This window comes from Gymnoscopelus braueri, assembly GCF_963280865.1.
Source record: "Gymnoscopelus braueri genome assembly, chromosome: 15".
NCBI classification, from domain to species: domain Eukaryota; kingdom Metazoa; phylum Chordata; class Actinopteri; order Myctophiformes; family Myctophidae; genus Gymnoscopelus; species Gymnoscopelus braueri.
This window is the reverse complement of record NC_137620.1, coordinates 15,475,335-15,499,390: the sequence shown is the minus strand read 5'-3', so window position 1 is coordinate 15,499,390 and position 24,056 is coordinate 15,475,335. Positions and strand designations below refer to the sequence as shown.

Sequence of the window (24,056 nt, the reverse complement as noted above, 5' to 3'; positions counted from 1 at the left end):
ATATCATGGTTCAAACATATTTTCTAGTTATGTTATCTATCATACCCCAAAAAGGCACACACACACACACACACACACACACACACACACACACACACACACACACACACACACACACACACACACACACACACACACACACACACACACACACACACACACACACACACACACACACACACACACACACACACACACACACACACACACCTCTATGGTATTGGCTTCTTCCAAAAGCTGTGCAACAGCAGGCATGCCATTCAAATTTGAAGATTTGGCAACAGCTCAACGGTGTGCTTGTTGCTGAGCAGGTTAGTTGAGCATCAGTCCCTCTGATTGAGCAATTCAGAAATACAGCTACTGTTGTTGTTTTTGTTTATCAAGCTAGTAGCAGGCAGCTAATGTTAGCTAGACTCCCCGTCGTTCCAACTGGCCCCATTATAACGAACCCCAGTGGTGAAAAAGTTAAATATTCAATACTGCAATGTAGAAATACTCAACTCTACTCTTATAAGTGAAAGTCCGGAATTTCAAATTTACTTACTTACTTAAAAGTACTGAATCAAAATGTACTTAAAGTACCAAAAGTAGAAAGTAGTCATTATGCAGATTGTCCCATTTCACAAGTTTTCAAATGTATAAAATGTATACAAATCTTTTGAAAATAGCAGATCTACAAGCTCACAATGCGTTGCATCTGCAAAGTAACTAGTAACTAATGTTTTCAAATAATTGTAGTGGAGTAAAAGTACTGAAAATTGGAAATACTCCAGTAAAGTAAAAAACACCTCAAAATTGTACTTAAGTACAGAACTTGAGTGAATGTGCTTAGTTACTTTCCACCACTGCCAAACCCTAACCTCACACTAAGCTAACGTTTGTCAGACTATTGTCTGAATAATGGGAGGTCTGAATTATGTGCGGATATCGCAGTGCCCGAGCAGCATAACGCTTCAGCGCTCCCGACAACTGGCGCTAACCGCTTGAACCCCAGCATCGGTAACCTGAAAATAGCAGATCAACAAGCCCACAACTTGTGAGCTTGTCCATCGGCTATTTTCAGCGAAGATGTTTAATGGAAAGCGAAAACAGAAAATACCCTAGTACAGATTGGTGCAAAGACAAGGGAACTGCTCAGAAGTATGGTAATGTGGGCTTCTGTGAGAAATACATGTGGAAGTAGAGTCGAAAATCTGCCTGCCTGAATGACCGAAGCTCCAAAACAGTACCTGCAAAAGTTTTGCACTGATCCAGATTTTAAGACAATCCTTTTTACTTGGTGCAGGGAGTCCACTCAACCACATAGGGTTTAAGTGGGTAAAGGCGCAGCGCCCTGGGGGCTTCAATCTGGAAACAGTTAAACTTTTAGAGGAGAAGCTGCTCTTTTGTAACCTGACTCAGCCAAATGGGGGCGGTATTGACACAGGTTCACAATACAGCATCCATCTGGGCTCGCTCAGAGAGTAAGGCCACTCCGCACCGCTGCGCGTGCGAACCAATCAGCGGCTGCTAGGGGCGGAATCTTGGCGAGACCGGATGTGACGTCATCATGAATCGCTTATTGCGTTGTAGTTCTTTCACGATTCATCATAGTTGAATACTATACAAAATAACTACTGCTGGCACAGGCACTATACGTCATGCAGACACGTCAATATGATTGGTTGATAGGCGGTGATAGACAGACGGTCCCATCCAATTACCTGCCAAATAGCTTGAAAAAAGGGATCGATTCTGCTACCGGGATCCCAGATGGAAGTAGCGTGTGAAACAAGCTTGTTGTCAGGTTAGCTCTTTTGATCCTCCTGGCTGTCTTTACGACCCGACATTGAACCATTAACCCATTTAGACCTGAGGCCGATTCTAAAACGCCTTCTAAATCCTGACCTATAGTTTTCAGAAAATGTGTATTCAAAAGTTACAGTCGCCATATTCTGTATAGCAACAACAACCCCAAAAGGGGTTCCCAGATTTAAAGGTATATCTCTACGTATAGGGGTTCCCGGTCTAAATGGGTTACGACAACCATGTGAAGTCTGACGTTTACATTGCTCCAGCTAAGTTATTTGTGCTAATAACATAATGGTAGATCAGGACATTCGAGCACAGCAATGGTTGATCGGTTTGAACGTTGTGGGTGTTACTAAACGCTGCATGCGAGGAGCGCTATGGAAATGATATCCAAAAGCGCCCCCCCTCCGCTCATAAAACGTTTTCTGTGGACACGGCCGCATATGTGAGCAGAAAATTGCGTATTTACCCCCCCCCCCCCCCCCACCACCACCTCTGTAATTGTGTAATATGGGTTGCAAGACATCCCTGACTACAGTACAGTACTTGATTAGACTTCTATCAGATTAGGCCAACGTTGTTCTCTGGATATTTGCTGACAAACCAGTTATGACCATACTGTATGATAAGATATAAAACTAGCTCCATGGGCTTTGGGATTAGGTGTGATCTTCTCGTGTACAATGCCCTTCATATTGGGCATCATACTGACAGAATCAGAGTTTCGATCAGAGAGGAATGATGAAACCAGTAACATATCAAAATTAGTTTGATGTCACTGTCAGGTGCCAGCGTATGGGAGGAGTTGAGGACACGTAGAATGATATTTAATGATGCTGATCAGGCAAGTGAAACAGAGAGAGAAAATGGCCCTCCACATGCTGCTGTGCGGATTATCTCTGATACTCATCCTGGAGTTCAATGGTGAGAAAAGCAGAGTTTTTTGTTTTGTTTGCGTTGGTTTTTACATTAGGCTACAGTTGATTATTCTTTTAGTTTTTTACTGCCTATTTCTATTTTTATATATAATAATGATATAATATATAAAATGGTAATGATTAATATAGTGTGGGGTCTCCCCATTTCTCCACTTCTTTAATGAACAGAAAATACATTTTCACCTTGGTATACCAATTTCATCCTATTAGAAGAGAGGGAGGAGAGAGGAGAGGGAACTAAAATCGATTTTAATGTAGAACTTAAATGTACTATACTATTGCCTTAAAGGGAAATTTCACTTTCAAAAAAACTTTTGGTCATTTTATCATCTACTCAGGCCTTTGTGAACCCCCCAGACAGTTTTTAAGTTGCTTGATTCATTATTTAGATATTTGATATTCATTTTATCAGACACGCCCCCTTCCTATACAAACCCATTGTAACTTCAAACTCCATTTTAACCATGTTAGATTCATCAAAAACACCCGTCCTTGGTTCTGGTGACTCACCCTGCCCTCCTAATGCGTGAGGGGGCCGTGTTTTTTTCAATTACTTTTTTCATTTATTTTTTATATTTTTTTTTGGAAAATGAAAAAAACAAAATACAATAAACAAATTAAATTAAATAAATGAAAAAAGTAATCGGAAAAACACGGCCCCCTCACGCATTAGGAGGGCAGGGTGAGTCAGCAGAACCAAGGACGGGTGTTTTTGATGAATCCAACATGGTTAAAATGGAGTTTGAAGTTACAATGGGTTTGTATAGGAAGGGGGCGTGTCTGATAAAATGAATATCAAATATCTAAATAATTAATCAAGCAACTTAAAAACTGTCTGGGGGGTTCACAAAGGCCTGAGTAGATGATAAAATTACCAAAAGTTTTTTTTAAAGTGAAAATTCCCTTTAAAGAGGGGTTCTAAACCATTTGTAACTGCAGGCCCACCTTGGTATGTGTCAAGATGGTCAGGGCCCACATACCAAAATAAATGTAATATTTATTTATGAAATAAATACAGGGGCATTGTTCTGCTTGCTCTCAATCCTTTTTTTCTGATGAGGTTTATGCATATTATGATTGAATGTTGGCTGTTTTATGAGTGTTTCCATCGCATTGGGAAGTGGGCCCACGGTCTGCTGACCAGCACAGCGCAAATCATCCTGGGGAACTTGTTAATAATAGTTTGGTTGATTGATTTTATTAAAGGAAAGAGCACGATAGTACTTCCAACCACGTACACAAAGATATCACAGAGGATAGAAACAAAAGAAAGTCCTGAGGCTTATTGGCATGTACAGTATTTGTGCTCATTAAAAGCAACATTTGATTAAGCTATGACAGTCATTTGTCTGCGAAGTTTAAATGTTTAAAACAAAATGCAAATGTCTCAATGAAGAAATCTATCTAGATATTTGAATTAGATTTTATAGAATTTAGATTTGGACACAGGACAGTCTGACGCTCGCTTGCTGGTGTGACAATAACAAGTGGGTTTCTTTCCGCATGCCATTCAAACACAACATACATATTTGAGTTGAAATTATTCAAATTCTTTCTTTTGTGATTGCCTCATAAGCTTAGAGATGGTATAACCAGTTTGCCTGAATGTTTGACACTAGTTTGAAATCTGCCATCACATGCAATATAAAGAGTCAGATTACAATACTGATTTAGATTGATTAGGTGTACTTCTCTCACTCACATTCTCTGTGAGAGTTCTGCCTGTGAAGGTCCCCGTTTCAAACTTTGGCTCATCCAGGCTTGATTGTCTCTGCCAGGCCGAAGGCGTTGCAGAACTAATGTATTTATATGCTAAACTAATGTATTTATATTACTCCTACAGATTTTGGCCAAACATCACGCAAATCACTACATATAGTCATGTGATCAAGACGGATACGTTGGATTTTTCATATTCCATCCTGATTGGCTAAGATTGGCTTCCAAAGTTTGCAGGAGTGGACCGTTTTGAACAAAATGCCTCAAATCATGAACGCAGCCTCCAACTGCCGTGAAATTTGCCGCACGGTGGCGCTATAACTGGACGTTTCACGTTTTGGCCTACAACCCCTTTGAAGTTCAAAGGGATCAATTAAGAGCTCCGGCGAAGCCCCCCCCCCCCATTTGTCTTTCTGCAGGGAAACACACCAGCACAATAATATAGAAATGAGGGCTAAAATATTAATATACATATTTATAAAAATAGGCTGAAAGTTACATACTGTATTTGACCTTTAAGTAATTCAAGAGCCTATAAGAGTAAAGTTCAACGCTAAACCTTTGCTTGGTCATATTTCTTCTCACTAAATCAATGTATTGAACGCTAACATGGTGTGTGCTGGTCAGTAGAGCGCTCCCTTTTGAGTCAAAAGGTTCTGGCTTCTATACCAGCCTCAGGCACTGCCAACTCAGTGTATGAGTAGCATCAATATGAAACACTTACCATACTGTAGGTCCAGAACAGTCCTCAAATCGCTTGCCCCCGGTCGCTGCTGTGCAGCAGCTATTTTAGTATTGTCTTTTGTATACTTTTATTTGAGGAAAACTATATTAGTATTAGTTATGGTCCAGATATTTAATATTTAATTGAATTAAACATTTTTTTCAAACAAAATCACTTTTAATCAAGGCATAGTATGTAACTTTGCACTTTGTTTACATAACAAACAAAACATGTTTCCCACTATACCAGCAGTCATTAGCCACTGGAGTAGAGTGGTGGTGTTTACCTGCAGAAACACATTTTGCCATATATTTTGGTGTTTGTTTTGGTGGACAGGGACATTTATGGGCTACCAAAACAAACAGTGAAAACACCAAAATACAGCGCAAGAGGGCAATGTGTTTCTGCATGTAAACACCACCACACTGCTCCAGTGGCTGATGACTGCTGGTATAGAGGTAAATGATGTGTAAACAATGCATATATTGTAAGTTACATACAACAATGAAGAAATAGGCAACTAAGTGCAGACATGTACACAAATGTGCTCTTGACAACAGCCTCACCTAATGTCTTCCTTTGTTTTGAATTTCAGGCTCTAATGCACAACTGTCTGGTAAGCATTCTGCAGTATTTAAAACCGACTGTTTTATACTGAAAAAGACAACCATCTGAAGGTGTATTAAATCTTGTATAGTCCAGCCGATCTCACATGATATACATTATAGCGCTAACACAACCTCACATGTGTTTCATTAGAGTGCGGTAAGGACGCTTGGAACAACAAAATCGTTGGAGGTCAAGATGCCAGACATGGGAGCTGGCCTTGGCAGGCCAGTATACACAACAGTTTTGGCCATCTCTGTGGAGGTTCTCTCATCAACAAAGAATGGGTGCTGACCGCTGCTCACTGCTTTCCAACGTGAGAAATCAATGTCAAGGCCGGCATGGGCTGTATCTTTCTATTAAAAAGGCCCTAGAAGTTTTTTTAAAGTGAAATACCCTTGTATAATGTATATACTATCATCACAGGAGGACAATTCATGCACACAACCAGCCACTTTGTCAATGAACAGTGAACACTGCTTTGTGATTTGTGTGGCTAGAGTACATTTAGAAACTGCACACAAGAACATACTATTGATAGCTAAAGATTGAATGGGGAGGGCAGGGCCTTCTTGTTTTGTTCCTTACAAATTCCACGCACGCACGCACGCACGCACACACACACACACACACACACAGTATGAGAGAGAGAGAGAGAGAGAGAGAGAGAGAGCATTTGAATCAAGACTAATGTATTAATGATCTGTTTTACCATGATCAGAATCCACTCTCTTTCAGATACGTTTTGTCCCACTTGATCGTTTATTTGGGTCGCCAGAGCCAAGAAGGAACAAACCCCGATGAGTTGAACAGGACGGTCACACAGGTCATCCTCCATCCCAGCTACGCTCAGGCAGTGGCGTTTGACAGCGACATCACCCTACTGAAGCTCTCCAGCCCTGTCACCTTCACTCGCTACATTCGCCCAGTCTGTCTGGCAGCATGGGACAGCACCCTCTACGCTGGAACCAACAAAAACTGGGTGACCGGCTGGGGAGATATCAATGTTTCAGGTGAGCTGCATAGATCTAGAACACTGTTTCCCAAACAATGGGTCAGGTACCATCTTTGGGTCCCGGACCTATTTTTATGGGTTGCAAGTAAATATCTCCTTTTTTCCATTTCCCTACATTTAAAAATATGTTTTCATCGATTTCAAACAATTCCAACATTTTTCAAAAGTATTTCATAAATAAAATGAAAAACGGTTAATAATTTCTATAAATACATTTCACAACGCGGCGCAAAGCGACGCGGTGTGAGCTTGTAGATCTGCTATTTTCACTAGTTTTGAGTCCCGGGCAAACATCTCATTTCTCTTTTGGCTTTTGGGTCTTGAGCTATAAAGTTTGGGAACTTGCTGTGCCCATTGCATAATTTGTGCATGTACGCCGGTTTCTTCACCACTACACACCAGTGATTAAGACCTTTCTGGACAAGACTTGCCCTGTGTTGTTTTACTGAGTGAATAAAATAAAGGTACAACAACATATCCATCTTTGTCAATGTCAAGTCACAATACCATAATCACGGTTTGGTTTCTCACAGTTTTCCTTCCTATCGCACTTAATTAATGTACAACATTAGCCTACATCACATTTTCTTCTGTTCCAGCCAAATACAAATGATTTTTTTTTTGTATGTATTTAAAATACTGCCCATGTCTGCTCAGCACTCACACGTAATGTTGCTATATGCTCCGCACTTACTGAATATATAAAACCAGAATTAGTTGCAGGTGCGGATTTATAAGGCTGGTGAAACGAATGCGGCTGCTTATTTCTGTCATTGTATGTAGGCTACACAGTTTCATACAATATGTATTTCCATAAATAAGTAACTTGCATATATTGCCTCTTGTTTCAATTCTTGTTGCACATGTGAAGTACTCCCTCTTGTGGTACAAACATTAATTGTGAGCATCAGAGAAATGGCTTAGAATTTCAAGTCAGGCCAGATTCAACATTTCATCATTCAGGTGAATGAGGAAAGTTAATCATTTGTTGAGTTTAACATACAGCCTACAGAAAACGAATTATTATGCATGACCTGATTGATAAATAGAAAAGATGAATAAAAAAATCTGATAACAGGACAACACTATATATATATTAAACGTATTTAGCCTACATTTCAAATGTATGTAAGAATGCAAGTATAAAGACAGTAATATTTATATACATTGTGGGTGGTTAGTGATTAATAATAAAAAACATATTTAATCACCCCCAGAGGTTCGGATTTTTTTTTGTTGCTTTGTCTCAAGTCATGGCCGAGACTATGTTTTGCACCCTATCCGTCCGTCCGTCCGTACATTTGCATTTCCCAGTAGGCCGAGGAAGAAATGGCAAAAATTTCTAATTAGCCTCATGGTGGCGCTATAACAGGCCAATTCGTGTTTAAACCTATAATTGCACAGATCTGTGTAAAACTTTGTATGCGCACTCCCTAAAGGCCAAGGAAAAACCTTTGCTCTGCATTTTTCACATCTGCCTTTTATAGCGCCACCAGGATTACGGAAATCAATACACGTGATATCTAGTCATGTGATCAAGAACGATCTGTTTGATTTTTCATATTCTATCCTGATTGGCTAAGATTCACATCTAAAGTTTGCAGGAGTGACCTGTTTTGAACAAAATGCTGCAAATCATGAATGCAGCATCCGATTGCGGTGAAACTTTGCACGCACATTCACACTTCGTTGAGGAAAAAAATGCCACCCTTTTAACATTGCCCTATGACAGCGCCACCAGGAGGCCAATTTTTGCAAAACTATTTTTTTTATATTGCTCCTACAAATTTTGTGCAAACATCACGTAAATCGGTACACATTATCTCTACAGTCAAGTGATCAAGACGGATACGTTTTTCATATTCCATCCTGATAGGCGAATTCCGAACATTGCTGGCCCACAATAACCTAACTGACCTGGCGGAGACCGGTGCTCCGATGAGCACATTTTCTAGTCACCCCTTTTTCCTCCCGGCATACACAGCTGCAGCTGATTGCAACACAAAGATGCAACCAATTACAATAAATAAACACAAACAGGCGCCACTTAAAGACATGCGCACCCACACACACACACACACACACACACACACACACACACACGGGCCCAACACAGTCAGCACACTCATCAAATACAGCACCTGAATACCAGCCCCCATGCATCAAATAGAGTAGCAACGTCTGAATACCAGCGTCCACACAGCAAATAGAGAAGTACCGCCTGAATACCAGCGGCCACACATCACATAGAGTAGTAACGCCTGAGTGAATACCAGCGCCCACATATCGCATAGAGTAGTACCGCCTGAGTGAATACCAGCGTCCACACATCACATAGAGTAGTACCGCCTGAAAACCAGCGCCCACATAGCAAATAAAGTAGTATCCTCTGAATACCAGCGCCCACACATCAAATAGAGTAGTACCGCCTGAAAACCAGCACCCACACATCAAATAGTGTAGTAACGCCTGAAAACCAGCATGGTTAGGAACATTACTTTATGCTAAATCCATGCTAATTGATTCTGTTTTCATATGTCTTCCATTAGTTCCCCTACCCTCTCCCCAGACCCTCCAGGAAGTTGAGGTGCCTATTGTCGGGAATAAACAGTGCGGCTGCTTCTATGACCAACTGTACACCATCACACAGAACATGATTTGTGCTGGTCTCCAAGCTGGAGGACAGGACTCATGTCAGGTGATAAATTCTACTCTTCCTCATGTGTATATAGCTCTATCATTCTCTGAAGTCTCTGACTCCCCGTCAAATCATTAATCAAATGTAACTTATTCCTAACTCTTCATATCACGGTAATGTCTCAATGAAGCCTTCATACAGTGCATTTTAATTTTAGGCTTTGTGAATATCAAGGGACAAGGAGTATTTCAGTGCCTGTGACCTGAAGCAGAGATCTCAAAAGAATAAACTTCCTTGAAAATACATAAATCTCTCATTTCCTCAGGGAGACTCTGGTGGGCCGATGGTGAGGCACCATCTCAAATATGGGACCAATACCAGTGCCAATTACTGGGTACAGTCTGGGGTGGTGAGCTTCGGTGAGGGCTGTGCTCTGCCCAACTTCCCAGGAGTCTATGCTCGTGTGTCACGCTTCCAGAGCTGGATCAACAGTCACATCACCACTGACCCACCAGGGTTCGTCACGATTACCTCCACCGGCAACGACACCGACGAGGGTTTTGTGTGTCCTTCACGACCATCACCACTGTTTACCACACCGGCACCACTATGTGAGAGTCTGTTTTGTGGTGGCCAAAGTGTAATCCATTTCGCCTACTTCACTCATTTCCTCACTCTTGTGCTCATTCTCTACACCATGGCTTAGGGCTACACAATGAATCAGAAAGATCTATGTGTGTTTCATAATCACAGAATTGTGAGACTGCACATATTTCAAACTTATTATTTGGTCAGCTTTTGCATCTTGCTTTATTCTCTTCACCGTTACATAAGGGTTAATAAGCAGAACATTGTACAAACCAATTGGCACGTGTTCGGGGGATTGAAGCCGGGCGGTGAGGGTGATATTTGTCACTGCACGTACTCCTGCGGGCTGGGCCAGCACCTGTCAGCGGGGAGTGTTGGGCGGGAGGAGTAGGATGAACGCTCTATGTCCTCCCGGTGGGGGCTCCTCACTGGCAGGTGAGCCAGTAGGATACAACAGCAGTCACTAGGCCTGTCACAATTATTACATAATCGTCTAATCGCAATTATTTGAGATAATCGCAATGATTTTTGCATAATTGTTTCCATGTTGAGAAATGTTCACACATTTTTAGATATTAAAAATAGCAGAAATAGCAGATCTACAAGCTTGTAGATCAGCTATTTCTGCTATTTTTACATGTATAAAATTATTAAATGTCAATCATTTCTTTGTGTATTTAAGTTATTTGTCATATCTACCCTGTGCAATTTTTGATTTACAAAGCCTATAAGGCAAACAGAACATAATGTTCAATGCCAAACACACAATTAAATCGTTAATCGCAATTATCTGAGTGACAATTAATCGTCAACTTAAATTTGTAATCGTGACAGCCTTAACCCCTAACCCAATGGCATAACAACTAAATTGGGGAGAAAAAAGGTGTAAAAAGCAACAAAAAAAGCAATTAAAGAGAGTGCTGATGCTCATGTTATAATTGACAGGGGAGTGTATTCACTTATAAATGTATTCTGTATCATTGTATTGGTGGAACTGGGTTATGATCTACCGAAATATGATCTGTATCATTGTAATGGTGGAACTGGGTTATAATTTACTGAAATATAATCTGTATGGTTGAACTAATTTCCATGATGTACCCCAGGGGTTCCCAAACCATTTTTAGCTCAAGCCGAAAAGGGATATTATGGAGTCTCACCGGGACTCAAACGTACAAAAATATATTATGAATTAATCACTTGGTTATATTTCAAATATTGTGATTTATTTATTTTTAAGTTGAAAGCAATTCAGATGTTTACAAACTATAAAAAAGGTCCCCGACCCAAAATAGGTCACAACCCAATGTTTGGGAAACACTGATGTACTGAAATGTAATCTGTATGATTTAATTGATGGAACGAGAGTACATGTTGTGTTGCAACAATAAAATCATTTGAGATTCTGATTTAATTATGTTTTTTTTTGTATACTCTTAATCACTGCCTGCAATACAAGCAAATCTATAAAATGCTAACTATTGAATGGCCCCTATTCTGTGATGGAAGTGAATGATGAGACAGCCTCATGATGTGAAATGAAATGTCGTGTCAGGGCACACGCACACACATCTGAAAAAGTTTTTTTCTATTTTTGCCCTGAAATAGAGTCAAGATATGCTTGAATCTTAATAATACCAATTTTAATGATTTCCTTGAGTCCAAATTGTAGGCAAATGTGTTCATTTGTATGTTGTATACTTCTAAAGATTTGCTATGCTATTGTTTCCATTTTTCAGTTTGGGTACGATTTGTGTAACATACAGTAGGGTTAAAAATGAACCCCATGGGACATTATTTCAGTCTGGTACCTGGCAGAATCTTAAAATACACACTTCAAGGATTAAGAAAATGTGGTTGGTGAGAAAAGGTATTTAGTAAAAGCAGAAATATATGAACATTTTCAGCTCCATTTATTTTGTGCTGTTTTTGTCCTGTAATAGAGTCAAGATGTGCTTGAATCTTAATAATAACCACTTTAATGAATTTCTTGGGTCCAAATTGTTTGGACTCAGTATAATAAAGGGTTAAAAAATAACACTATGGGACATTATTTCAGCCACCTGACAGAATCTTAAAATACACACTTATACGAATAAGAAAAAACAGGTGGCGGAAAAAAATCCACCCTATGCACGTGGACCCCACTTTCCATCTAGACTAAATGTAGTGAACTCAACTCAACTGTATTTGTAAACAAACAAAAGTGCAAAAGTGTCCGTGCTGGTAAAGAGACAGTACCAATAACACATTATACACAATAGTATTGGCAGTACTGTTTAATGTTCCTATCATATAATTCTGAGTTCACTCTTCCTGTTTTACAGTACACCTTAAATTCTTTCTTTTGTTATTGCCTACAATAGAAATAGGCGTACTGTATGTGGGCTTAGGATGCATCTTTAGATGTCAAAAGTGACATGCCAAAATCTTAAAGGGATATTTCACTTGGGGTCACCCCGGACATAATACCCCGGACATATCAAATATCTAAATACTGAATCAAGCAACTTAAAAACTGTCTGCCTGAGTAGACGATAAAATTATCAAAAAAATAAATAAAGTGAAATACCCCTTTAAGTGAATTTTCTGATAATGTTAAGGGTTCATTTAACTATGCTTAAGACTGTATTCTATTTTAATTATGATTTTACTCTTACTACATGATCAATGGATAATAAACCTGTTAAAATAAACTGCCTGCAATAAAAGCATAGCTATAAAATTCTAACAATTGAATGGCCCCAATTCTGTGAAAATGAATGATTCAATCTGAGATAGCCTCGTCTTATGTCATGATTTATCATTTGTAATAATCCTTAAATATTCTTTCATTTTAATCTAATGTGTTTTACAGAAGACACATAGCAGTAAAAGTAAGACAAATTTGACATTTTTATTTTAAAAGAAATGCAGAGTCAGGGTTTGTAATCCTTATATATTAAATCTGGCTTTAGGGAGGACTGGCTGGCGGGTGGGCGGACGGACCTTTGACGTCATTCTGACTCAGCCATGAACACACCACGGCCACGTCTTTGACTGGGAAAGCTATGACTGTGAAAGCTACTTTAATCCATTAAGACCGGGAACGCATCTGTGTCATTTTAGATTTCTTTGGCTATTCAAAAATAGCAGATATACATAGCGCGGCACCGAGTTCTCAAACTTTGTGTGAAGGACCCTCAAAATGTATTTGGCCGCCAACCCCCATCTCAAAATATTTAGTTCCAGGGACCCCCAAAAGCAAAGATTTGAGTTAAAAATGTTTAAAAATATATATATACTCAAAGATTTGCACAAGCTTTCCACAATTTTTCAAAAAATAGCAGATCTACAAGCTCACTTGGTGCCGCGCTATGAGCTTGTATATCTGCTATTTTTTGAATAGCCAAAGAAATCTTAAAATGACACAGATGCGTTCCAGGTCTGAATGGATTAAGATCATTTGCTAACAGATCAGACTATGATATAAAACAAACTCCACATGCCTTGGGATTAGGCGTGGAGCCTTAATTGTGATCGTCTCAAGTACCATGACCTTCAGAGTTGTTGAGTGTGTCACAATGTGACAGAAAGGCCATCTCCCTCCAAGATGAACCTATTGTTATTACAGACTATGGATCAGAGAGGAATGATGAGACTATAGTGACTATAGTGACAAGACAGTTTGATGACAGGTGCCACTGTCAAGGAGGAGTTGAGGAGGAGTACAAAGCGAAGCTATTTAATTTCCATTCATTCAACCTTTATTTAAGATTCTCGGAGAGACCCTCATTTACAATGATGCCGAGATTATCAGCGGTGTAATGTAACTAAGTACATGTACTCAAGTACTGTACTTAAGTACAATTTTGAGGCATTTTGACTTTACTGGAGTATTTCCAGTTTTGTTTTTCTTTTACTTCCACTCCACTACATCTAAGAGGAAAATGTTGTACTTTTACTCCACTACAATTATTTGAAAAATGTAGTTACTAGTTACTTTGTAGATTTTGATTATTATAACAAAGTACATACATTAGCCACTTCCGCCCGCGGCCCTGTATACATTTCGGCCATTTGAAAATAGCCGATCTACAAGCTTACAATGCGTCGCATTGTGAGCTTGTAGATTTTATTTTATTTTTTAAACTTGAAATTAGACATTCTGCATAATGAGAACTTTCTACTTTTGGGACTTTAAGTACATTTTGATGTCAACACTTTTGAACTTTTACTTAACAAAATTTTGAATTCCGGACTTTTACTTGTAGTATTGCAGTATTGATATTTTCACTTAAGTAAAAGATGTGAGTATTTTTCCACCACTGGAGATCATTTAGAGAGAAGGAGTTCCTTTAGGATGGAGTGTTACCATGGATGCATTGATGGGTTAATAGGGAGATCTTGTATTCCCACCAGGAGGAGATGGAGGGCCAGTGCAGTGAGAGGGGGATTGATTGATTGATTGATTGAATACTTCGTTAGTCAGAAATGTAAACAGCACGTGGTAGAGTAAGACATTAAAGCTAAAAGGATAACACAAATAAATCCTGGGGACTTGTTTCCATTGTGGTCCTATGTATTCAATTCATCAACATAGCATACACAGGGGTCATCACCATGCCAGCTTGTGATGGACATTTTCATTGATATTTTTTTGCCACAGACAAAATAAGTGATCCATTTTTTTTTACCAGAAATACATGAAGTCTTAACTCATTCACTGCCAGAACTTTATTTTTTTGCGTTTGCCCACTGCCAGAGATTTTTAATTAAAAAAAAAAAGTGCTCAGGAGCCGAGATACAAAATGTTTAAGTTTTAAGTTAACAAGGAAGTGGATGGGAGTCTAGATCTTCAACAAATCATATCTCCTTGGTCTTTGGGTTAAAAAATAAATAAATAAATAAGAAAAAAAAAAAAAAAAAAAAAAAAGATTTTTTTTTTTTGAAAAAATTAAAAGTCGTTTTAGTCGTTCTTGGCAGAGGGGGCTTAAAGGACAAAAGTCGTTTTAGTCGTTCTAGGCAGGGAATGAGTTAATGTGCCATATATTGTCTAAGCCATTGTGCTACACATTTTACAATGATAGTATATCTGCATTAACCACTGAGCCATCAAATAAATGTAAGCGATTGTTTTAAAAGCCAATCTACAAGCTCACAACACAACAAGTTCTACCTTACCAATCCAAAACTATTTTTTGGATTGATATGGTAGCTTCGATAGTGGTTTCTTTCCATTACGGTGATATCTTGATGAGAAATCTTTTATCATGATGAGAAAGTCTTAGACCTTGCATTTGTGATGTAAGATATGTGGAACAATGGAAAAAGAAAGGTCAGAGTCAGAAACATCATACACCTGTATGTACATGATGAGTGATTTGATCATGATAAAGGGCATGATAGGATTTAAAGGAATGCAGTGCCACAACTACTTTCATGCCAGGGCTCCTAACTTTAATCAGAGGTGAGCTAATTTATAAGCTGGAGGTCTGGTGGTGACAGACACTATAGGATGGGTGTGATGTGCTCATATTTGCACACTCTCATCAGCATCCTAACAGCGCTGTCCTGGATGTACTGAAGCCTTTGAAGGCTCTCGCTTGGGATTCCGATGAGAGGTGCATTGCAGTAAAAAGATTTTGTGAAGTTTTATAACTGAAAATAACCCATCTAAAGTCCTTGAGTATACAGTATGTGTCAAAGGCAGATGTCCGATGTAAGAGTCCCTCAGAAATTTGGGTTGCATGACGAGATGATCAGATTATAGGTTCTCTGTTAAAGCTACTTTTAGATATGCTGACAGACCAGTTATGACTATGCTGGTAGTCATAATTGGTCTAGACAATATAAAACCAACTCCACAGGCACAAAGGGAGTCCACCTACATTTTGGCAGTGTTTGAATACAATGAGCTTCAGACGGTTGAATGCATCATAATTACAGAAGGGTGTTACAGTATGCATTTGTTATTACAGACTGCGGATCAGTGAGGAATGATGATTACCGGTAGTGCATCAGTGACATCAAAACAGTTTGATGTCAGGTGCCACTGTATGGGAGGAGTTAAGGACATGGAGAAAGCTATTTAATGATGCTGATTAGGCAAGTGAAACAGAGAGAGAAAATGGCCCTCGACATGAAGCTGCTGTGCGGATTATCTCTGATACTCATCCTGGAGTTCAAAGGTGAGAAAAGCACTTTTTTTCTCCTTTCTTTTTAGGCATTCGGCTTAAATGTATTATTCATAATGTTATTATTATAAGTGATGCAGGATATAATAATTTTTCTTCCAAAACAATGTAGAGCACATCCCTCCGCATCTCGGTGTAAAGCACAGTGAAAGAATTTAGAAAAGGGATTCGGCTCACAAATCACTTTTAATGTGCCTTATCTTAATAAAGACATGAGATATAAAAAATTAGACTACCTTTTCTAAATATGATGATATTGCTTCCAATATTTTCCCTATTTTTCATTCCCACTAAGCCATGGAAGAACCTACATCCCAATTTTTTCAAATATCCTCAACGTGGTGCTACAACAGCCCACTATTTTTTTTGGCCTTTGAACCGTCAAACAATCAACTTCTTTTTTTATTTCAACCAAAATGTATTTGACCTTTTGTAACTACATATCTCTGTGACAGTAGTATTTTCATGCTGTCATAGGCTACCTGAAGAATATGTACAGGGCAATGTTCGAGACAGAAAATGACATGAGACATGAGACTCTATAGCCAAGACGAGACAGACATGGACCACTAGTTGAGAAAGAGTTCACTCAATGACCTGGTGACTTAAGGTGACCCAGCAGTTACTGGGAAGTAGGATGTCAAGAACTTCCACAGAAAGGGAGTTAGAATCTCAAGAAGGGGAAGTGTACCGGATTGCTGTAGTCATCATTATTAGGACATTTGCCCATGTAATAGCATGTGTGTGCTCTCACTCATACATAAGTTACAAATCAGTATATCAGTTAACATGAGTTAGAAGGATGGATAAAGTAAGAAAAATTCACAAAAACACTCAAACACTCAAAAACGCTGTGCTCACTATATTTCAGTCATTATTTAAGAACATGTGTCCACTGTCCATGGACAATAGGTTGAGAAACAGTCTTATAAAGGGTTATGCGTATATAACTATAATCATACAGAGTTATAAGCTGATTATAATGCATTATAGACTTGGGATGCATAGTAAGTGTTACCAAAAACACTAATCTTAGCCCATATCCCCACCCAACACAACAGTGGTCCCCTGGTTGATTCTTAGCCAGGGTGGTGGTCCCTGGTTCACAATCAGTTGAAAACCCCTGCTGTAGAGTGTTAGGGTGGGGTCACACCAAACTGTAATTCTGCCTATGCGGGCGGATTCTTGCCAATGCTTTTCAATGGGAACAGAGATTTTTTTTTTGCAGAAATCCTCGAATGGCAACAAACCGCTCCGTTCCCATTGAAAAGCATTGGCAGAATCCGCCCGCATATGTAGAATCAAAGTTTGGTGTGACAGCACCCTCAGTGGTGTCTCCCCAAAATATATGTTCACATTGTGATACCAATTTTATCCAATCTGGAGGGGAGATAACTCCCCAAAGATCAATTATCAGATTATCATTATAGAGTTCTGGTTCCAATTTTGTCTTCTCTTTTTTTCATCACTTCCAATTTCACTTGTTTATCGTGTATCCTTTATGAGTTCTCTCTCCTGATTGGATAAAACTGTTATCCCGACCTAAAAAAAAAATCTGTTCACTAAAGAACTGTAAAGATCAGGAAACCCCTGTACTGACCAAACACTCAGCGGTTCTCAAACTATGTAAAAGAAGAGTAAAGATTTTTTATTGTTTTCACAAAGAGAAAAAGAAAAGAAGAGGGGGGGGGGGGTTGAGCAAGGAGGAGAATTAAATCAAACAGTAAAGAGAAACATGTCAGGGATAGGCAAAAAATATATATATCTACATATTTACACACAGCATAATCCAGCCGGAACAGTATAAGTACATGAGGTTAGACATTTCATAAGGTTGGGCACAAAGGTGATAGCACGTTGGTATGTCCACAAAGCACCTAAACATGATAGACATTAAGGTGCGAAATAGTGTCAGCACATTGTACATGAATCATGTACAATGTGCTGACACACTCTGTTTGATAAAGTGCAGAGTGTCGTACGGTTCAACCACGTAGTCCACAGAGGGCTGTAACTTTCACGAGTAATGTCCAAAGCCAGCCTGATGACAAGAGATCGTCAGCGCTGTAATTTCATTTTCAAATAAATATTCATATTCAAGGCCAACAATGTATGCTTTTGCTTTAAGATATTCTTTATTTCCATTTTGAAATTGCAGCCCTACTCTATAGCAATAATTAATCAGAATATAGAGCTATTTAACACTTAATATCACCTACACCACCTCTTGACTAATATCAAAATTATCTGCTTTGCCATTGTGTGCCATTGTTCTGTCAGTATTTTATTTTCCTTTTTTACCGGTTTGATGCAGAACTTAAATTTACTATTAGTATTGTCTTAACATTTGTGGAAATGACCCAAAGAACTCACATATTTGACGCTAAAATTACAAGGCAGATAAATGATACATTTCAGTATCTTTTGGTTCATTGTATTACTCAACCAACCATGTGACGCATTATGCAAAATGTAATAGGCCTAGGTCTCATCAATATTTTCAATCAATGTAGTGAACTCAACTCAACTTTATCAGTATTAGTAGTACTGTGTATTGTTACTATCATATAATTCTGAGTTCACTCTTCATTGACATTTACAGTACATCTTAAATTCCTTTGTGCAAATTATTCAAATTCTTTCTTTTGTCATTGCCTATGATAGAAAGTGGGCGTATGCGGGATTAGGATGCATCTTAAACATGTCAAAAGTGACATGCCAATTAAAGTATTGTCTGGGCTTACAGTAGTTATGGCATACCTATAACCAGTTTGTCAGACCCAGTTTTTTTTTTCTGTGAGTTTGGGCCTTTCAAAATACTCATTTTGGCCCCTGAAAATGAACTTTGTGGAAAACTTCTTCCAGGGTGAAGATATTTAAAAACTCAGTTTTCAGTGTTGCAGCGTAGACGAGGTAAACTGAGTTTGGGACTGCCACATCATATTTCGTGGACAACCTTTGCTTGGTTATATTTCTTCTCACTAAAAATCCATGTATTGAACACGGACATGGTGTGTTGTGGTCAGTAGAGCACTTCCTTTTGAGTCACAAGGTTCTGGGTTCGATACCAGGCACTGTCAACTCAGAGTAGCATCAATATGAAACACTTTACATACTGTACGGTAGGTCCAGACCAGATATCTGTAGGTCCAGACCAGATATCTGTAGGTCCAGACCAGTCCTCAAATTGCCCAGCCCTGGTTGCTGCGTTAATTTAAATATTTTTTGTATTGTCTTTTGTATACTTTTATTTGAGGAAAACTACAGTTTTAGTCTTCAGATATTTTATTTTTCTGTCAAACAAACATTTTGAGTGCAATGAAGAAATAGGCAACAAAGTGCAGACATGTACACAACTATGCTCTTTACTGAACAGCCTCACCTAATGTTTTCCTTTGTTTTGAATTGCAGGCTCTAATGCGCAACAGTCCGGTAAGCATCCATGTTTAACTATATTGTTTGTTTTTACATTCATTCCTCTCTCTGCAGTATTTAAAACATTAACAGCCTGTTTTTAAGCCTAATGAAAAAGACAACCATCTACAGTATCTTACATCTAGTAGCCCACATAGTAAACATCACTAACACAACCTCATTTGTGTTTCATTAGTGTGCGGTAAGGCCCCTGAGAAGATCAAAATCGTTGGCGGTCATGATGCCTCCGCTGCAAGCTGGCCTTGGCAGGCCAGTATACACAGAAGTAATGGCCATTTCTGTGGAGGTTCTCTTATCAACAAAGAATGGGTGCTGACCGCTGCTCACTGCTTCCCAAAGTGAGAAATCCATGTTAAGGCAGACTTGGGCTGTATTGAGAGGGAAATAGTTTGCACTCTTTTTTCCAGTCCAAACGAGTCTTTTAACCACTTGAGCCCTATATACTTTGTTGTACGACAAATATCAAAAGTAGCTGAACTACAAGCTCAAAACACCTTGCACTGCAACATGCTGTGGATGACTGTGTAATTTCTTCTGCCTATAATGACATGCCAATGACATGCCATCTGTGTACGTTGAATACATACAAGCTGAGACATTTTCTTTCCATCAGTTATATGAAGGTTTTTCAGGTGCAATGATAAAAGGTGTTGAGTCTTGCGTCTCTGTGTGTCTCTGTGTGTGTGTGTGTGTGTGTGTGTGTGTGTGTGTGTGTGTGTGTGTGTGTGTGTGTGTGTGTGTGTGTGTGTGTGTGTGTGTGTGTGTGTGTGTGTGTGTGTGTGTGAGAGAGAGAGAGAAAGAGAGGGAGGGAGAAAGAGAGAGAGAGAGATTGCATTTGAATCAAAATGATCTTCAATTAAATCATCAAAATATCCTCTGTTTCAGCACGGGGATTTTGGGTGACACCACGGTTTATTTGGGTCGCCGGAGCCAAGAAGGTTCGAACCCCAATGAAGTGCGCAGGCAGGTCACACAGATCACCTGCCATCCCGACTTCAACAAGACAGCGCAGTTCGACAGCGACATCTGTCTCCTGAAGCTCGATAGCCCCGTCACCTTCAACGCCAGAATCAGCCCAGTGTGTCTGGCTGCGTCGCAGAGCACCTTCCACAACGGAACCAGCAGCTGGGTGACTGGCTGGGGGGCTATCGACATAGGAGGTGAGCTGCACAGATCTAGATCAGTGGTTCTCAACCAGTGGTCCGGGGACCACCAGTGGTCCTTGAGTTGGGTTCCAGGTGGTCCCCAGCTAAATGATGGAGAGTTGGTAACCAAATGGACCCTTATTAGATCTTTAACTCTTGAGAGTAAAATGAAACCATTTGGTTTCATTTTACACTCTCAAGAGTTAAATTATTGTTAAACATCTGCATTACTTAATTAAATAATTGTTATTTTTGATTTTTTTGAAGACAAATTGAAAACAATTTTATATACATTGTGTGTGGTTAATGAATGCATATTTAATCACCCCAATATTAAACCGCGTACGTTTTGAAAATAATGGAGGGGGGTCCTGGCCTAGGGAAGCTATTTTTTTTTTTTTTTCGTTTACAGGTAAAAGTTGCTATGGATAGAAACATTTCTTTATGCTAAATCCATGCAAATGATTCTGTTTTCATGTGTCTCCCATTAGTTCCCCTACCCTCTCCCCAGACCCTTCAGGAAGTTGAGGTGCCGGTCATGGGAAACAAACAGTGTGGCTGCTACCTTGACCAAAAGTTCGTCATCACAGATAAGATGATTTGTGCTGGTCTCCAAACTGGAGGAAAGGACTCATGCCAGGTGACAAATTCTTCTCTTCCTCTGTGCATATTAGCCAAGCCGGGCCACTGTACATGAACGAGCGAAAACGGTTTCGACCTATGGGCTCGACTCACGAGCTTGCGCACGGGGCTGCGCACCGAGGTGACGCAAAACGTGCCACCTCCGTGACGCAAAACGTGTCACAAAAGCCCCAAATAGGCCCCGCCCGTCACACTTCACAACCCGGAAGAAGGGGTGATTTCGGCCCATGCGCTGGATGAGCAACTCAATCCAAGTGGATGGGAGGGGATATCCGGTGCCCTGAGCTGCCCTCTCTATTATTTTTAACTCGATGATATTAGCTCTATCATTCTCTATGACACCCCGTCGAATCAACAATCAAATTTAACGTATTCCTATAACGCTTCATATCACGGTAATGTGTCGATGAAGCCTCCTTCAAACGGTGCATTTTCATTTGTGAATAATTTTCTTTGTGAATATCAAGGGACAAGGAGTACCAGAATAAACTTCTTTAACCCTTTAAGACCGATAACGCATCTGTGTCATTTTAGATTTATTCGGCTATTCAAAAATCGTGAAAATTAATGCAAATCTTTGAATATTTATATTTTTAGGCAAACATTCGTAAAATATTTAGTTCCAGGGATCCCCCCAAAAGCAAAGATTCAAAGATTTACAGATATTTTAACGATAAAAAAAAATTAGCAGATCTACAAGCTCATTGCCGCGCTATGAGCTCGTATATCTGCTATTTTTGAATAAGGAAAGAAATCTAAAATTACAGAGATGCGTTCCCGGATTGAATGGGTTAAAAAGAAATACAAAAAATACTTAAATCTCTCCTTTCCTCAGGGAGACTCTGGCGGGCCGATGGTGAGCTACAACAATGGAGTATGGGTCCAGTCCGGGGTGGTGAGCTTCGGCGAGGGCTGCGCTCTGCCCTACCTCCCAGGAGTCTATGCTCGTGTGTCACGCTTCCAGCAATGGATCAGCGACCGCACCACCGACCAAATAGGCTTCGTCGGGTTTAGGTCCCCCGGCAACGATAATGACGATAATGTGTGTCCTAAACCACCCATTCCAACAAAGCCAGCACTGAATACCACAGAACCACTGTATACCGCAGAGCCACCGTTTACCGCAGAACCATGGTATACCGGAGAACCACTGTATACCACAGAACCACTGTATACCGGAGAACCACTGTACACCACAGAGCCAACAACATCACCCAGTACTTCACCGGAAGTGGAAGTGCTATGTGATGGTAAAAATGATCACGAGAGTCTGTTTTGTGGTGGCCCACATGTGACCCATTTCTCCTACTTCACCGTTTTCCTCACTGTCGTGCTCGTTCTCTTCACCCTGGCTTAGGGCCAACGCAATTAACCCATTCAATCTGGGAACGCATCTGTGTCATTTTAAGATTTCTTTGGCTATTCAAAAATAGCAGATATACAAGTACGAGCTTGTAGATCTTCTCATTTTGAAAAATATTGACAACGTGTGCAACTTTTTCAATATATATTTTTTGAAGCGAACATTTGTAAAATATTTTGTTCCAGGGACCCCCAGAAGCAAAGATTTGAGTTACAAATGTTTGCTTTAAAAAAGATATATATTCAAAGATCTGCAAAAATGTTCACGATTAAAAAGGAAATAGCAGATCTACAAGCTTGTGAGCTTGTAGATCTGCTATTTCTTGAATAGCCAAAGTATAAAATGATGGTTATAGCTCAAATCTGTCAGTTTTCCTCTATAACTCAAATCTAAAATGACACAGATGCGTTCCCGGATTGAATGGGTTAATCAGAAAAAAAACTGCATAATAATTCAAACATATTATTGGGTCAGTTTTTGCATCTTTGCTTTCTTCTCTTCACTGTTATATAAGGGTTAATAACCAGAACATTGTACAAACCAATCTCCCTGTCCATCAGGCTCACGGAGACACAATAACATCACAGAGGCCATTACATACCACTTGACCAAAAATATGACACTGAATTGGAAAAATGCATATTTTCCCAACAGGAATCATCGTTATCAATAATCAAGATTGCAACATTAAGCTAAATCAGGTGTATCTTTGTAGCCATAATCATGCCATTATTCGCCTCTTTTCAGGGTATCGAGGTTGCGTTACATTAGTAAAGCCCCCCACAGTAACATATTCTGAGATTGTGAACCATGCTGCAATATTGTGCAGCATGGCAATATTGTGTGTTGTTGAAAGAATGATGTTTCCACTTTAAGAGTTTGGCCTCAATCCCCCCAGCTCTGCGATTGCTCTCTAGCCTCTAGTGAAGAACACTGTTCTTCGCTAAAGAGGGTATGCCGATAGGACTGATCAACTGCTCTGGTTTGCTTCAAATTACGCTAAGATTGTATTCTGTTTTAATTGAGGTTTAGGGTTAGGGTTACTCTTACTACATGATAAATGGATAATCACCTGTTCAAATAAACTGCCTGCAATAAAAAACACATATAAAATTCTAACTATTGAATGGACCCAATTCTGTGATGGAAATGAATGATTAAATCTAAGATAGCCTCATGTTATGTTGTAATAATCCTTAGATATTCTTCCCGGAGTTAATCCAATGTGATTTACAGAAGACACATAGCAGTAAAATCAAGACCAAGTTGACATTTT

General features: G+C 39.5%; 2 protein-coding genes across 2 annotated transcripts; both read left to right on the top strand.

Moving 5' to 3' along the window:
- Nucleotides 1-1,816: 1,816 nt before the first annotated feature.
- On the top strand, nucleotides 1,817-11,433 carry LOC308101289 (serine protease 33-like). Its single transcript, XM_080450707.1, has 6 exons — nucleotides 1,817-2,715; nucleotides 5,768-5,788; nucleotides 5,932-6,094; nucleotides 6,517-6,791; nucleotides 9,343-9,491; nucleotides 9,757-11,433. The coding sequence occupies exons 1-6, from the start codon at nucleotides 2,622-2,624 to the stop codon at nucleotides 10,135-10,137; spliced, it is 1,083 nt and encodes a 360-aa protein (XP_080306833.1). The 5' UTR covers nucleotides 1,817-2,621; the 3' UTR covers nucleotides 10,138-11,433.
- Nucleotides 11,434-16,049: 4,616 nt separating this feature from the next.
- Nucleotides 16,050-23,899, top strand: LOC308101287 (serine protease 33-like). Its single transcript, XM_080450705.1, has 6 exons — nucleotides 16,050-16,189; nucleotides 19,607-19,627; nucleotides 19,806-19,968; nucleotides 20,516-20,790; nucleotides 21,267-21,415; nucleotides 22,253-23,899. Exons 1-6 carry the CDS (start codon nucleotides 16,093-16,095, stop codon nucleotides 22,772-22,774), a joined length of 1,227 nt encoding a protein of 408 aa, XP_080306831.1. The 5' UTR covers nucleotides 16,050-16,092; the 3' UTR covers nucleotides 22,775-23,899.
- The last annotated feature ends 157 nt before the right edge of the window (nucleotides 23,900-24,056 follow it).

What these genes read in the sequence shown, in the direction of transcription:
- LOC308101287 (XM_080450705.1), top strand. Translation starts at nt 16,093, where the DNA reads ATGATGCTGATTAGGCAAGTGAAACAGAGAGAGAAAATGGCCCTCGAC. An exon ending in ACTCATCCTGGAGTTCAAAG is followed by an intron (nt 16,190 to 19,606) that starts GTGAGAAAAGCA and finishes TTTGAATTGCAG; the next exon opens with GCTCTAATGCGCAACAGTCC. An exon ending in GAGGAAAGGACTCATGCCAG is followed by an intron (nt 21,416 to 22,252) that starts GTGACAAATTCT and finishes TCCTTTCCTCAG; the next exon opens with GGAGACTCTGGCGGGCCGAT.
- LOC308101289 (XM_080450707.1), top strand. Translation starts at nt 2,622, where the DNA reads ATGATGCTGATCAGGCAAGTGAAACAGAGAGAGAAAATGGCCCTCCAC. An exon ending in CTCTAATGCACAACTGTCTG is followed by an intron (nt 5,789 to 5,931) that starts GTAAGCATTCTG and finishes GTGTTTCATTAG; the next exon opens with AGTGCGGTAAGGACGCTTGG. An exon ending in GCTGCTCACTGCTTTCCAAC is followed by an intron (nt 6,095 to 6,516) that starts GTGAGAAATCAA and finishes ACTCTCTTTCAG; the next exon opens with ATACGTTTTGTCCCACTTGA.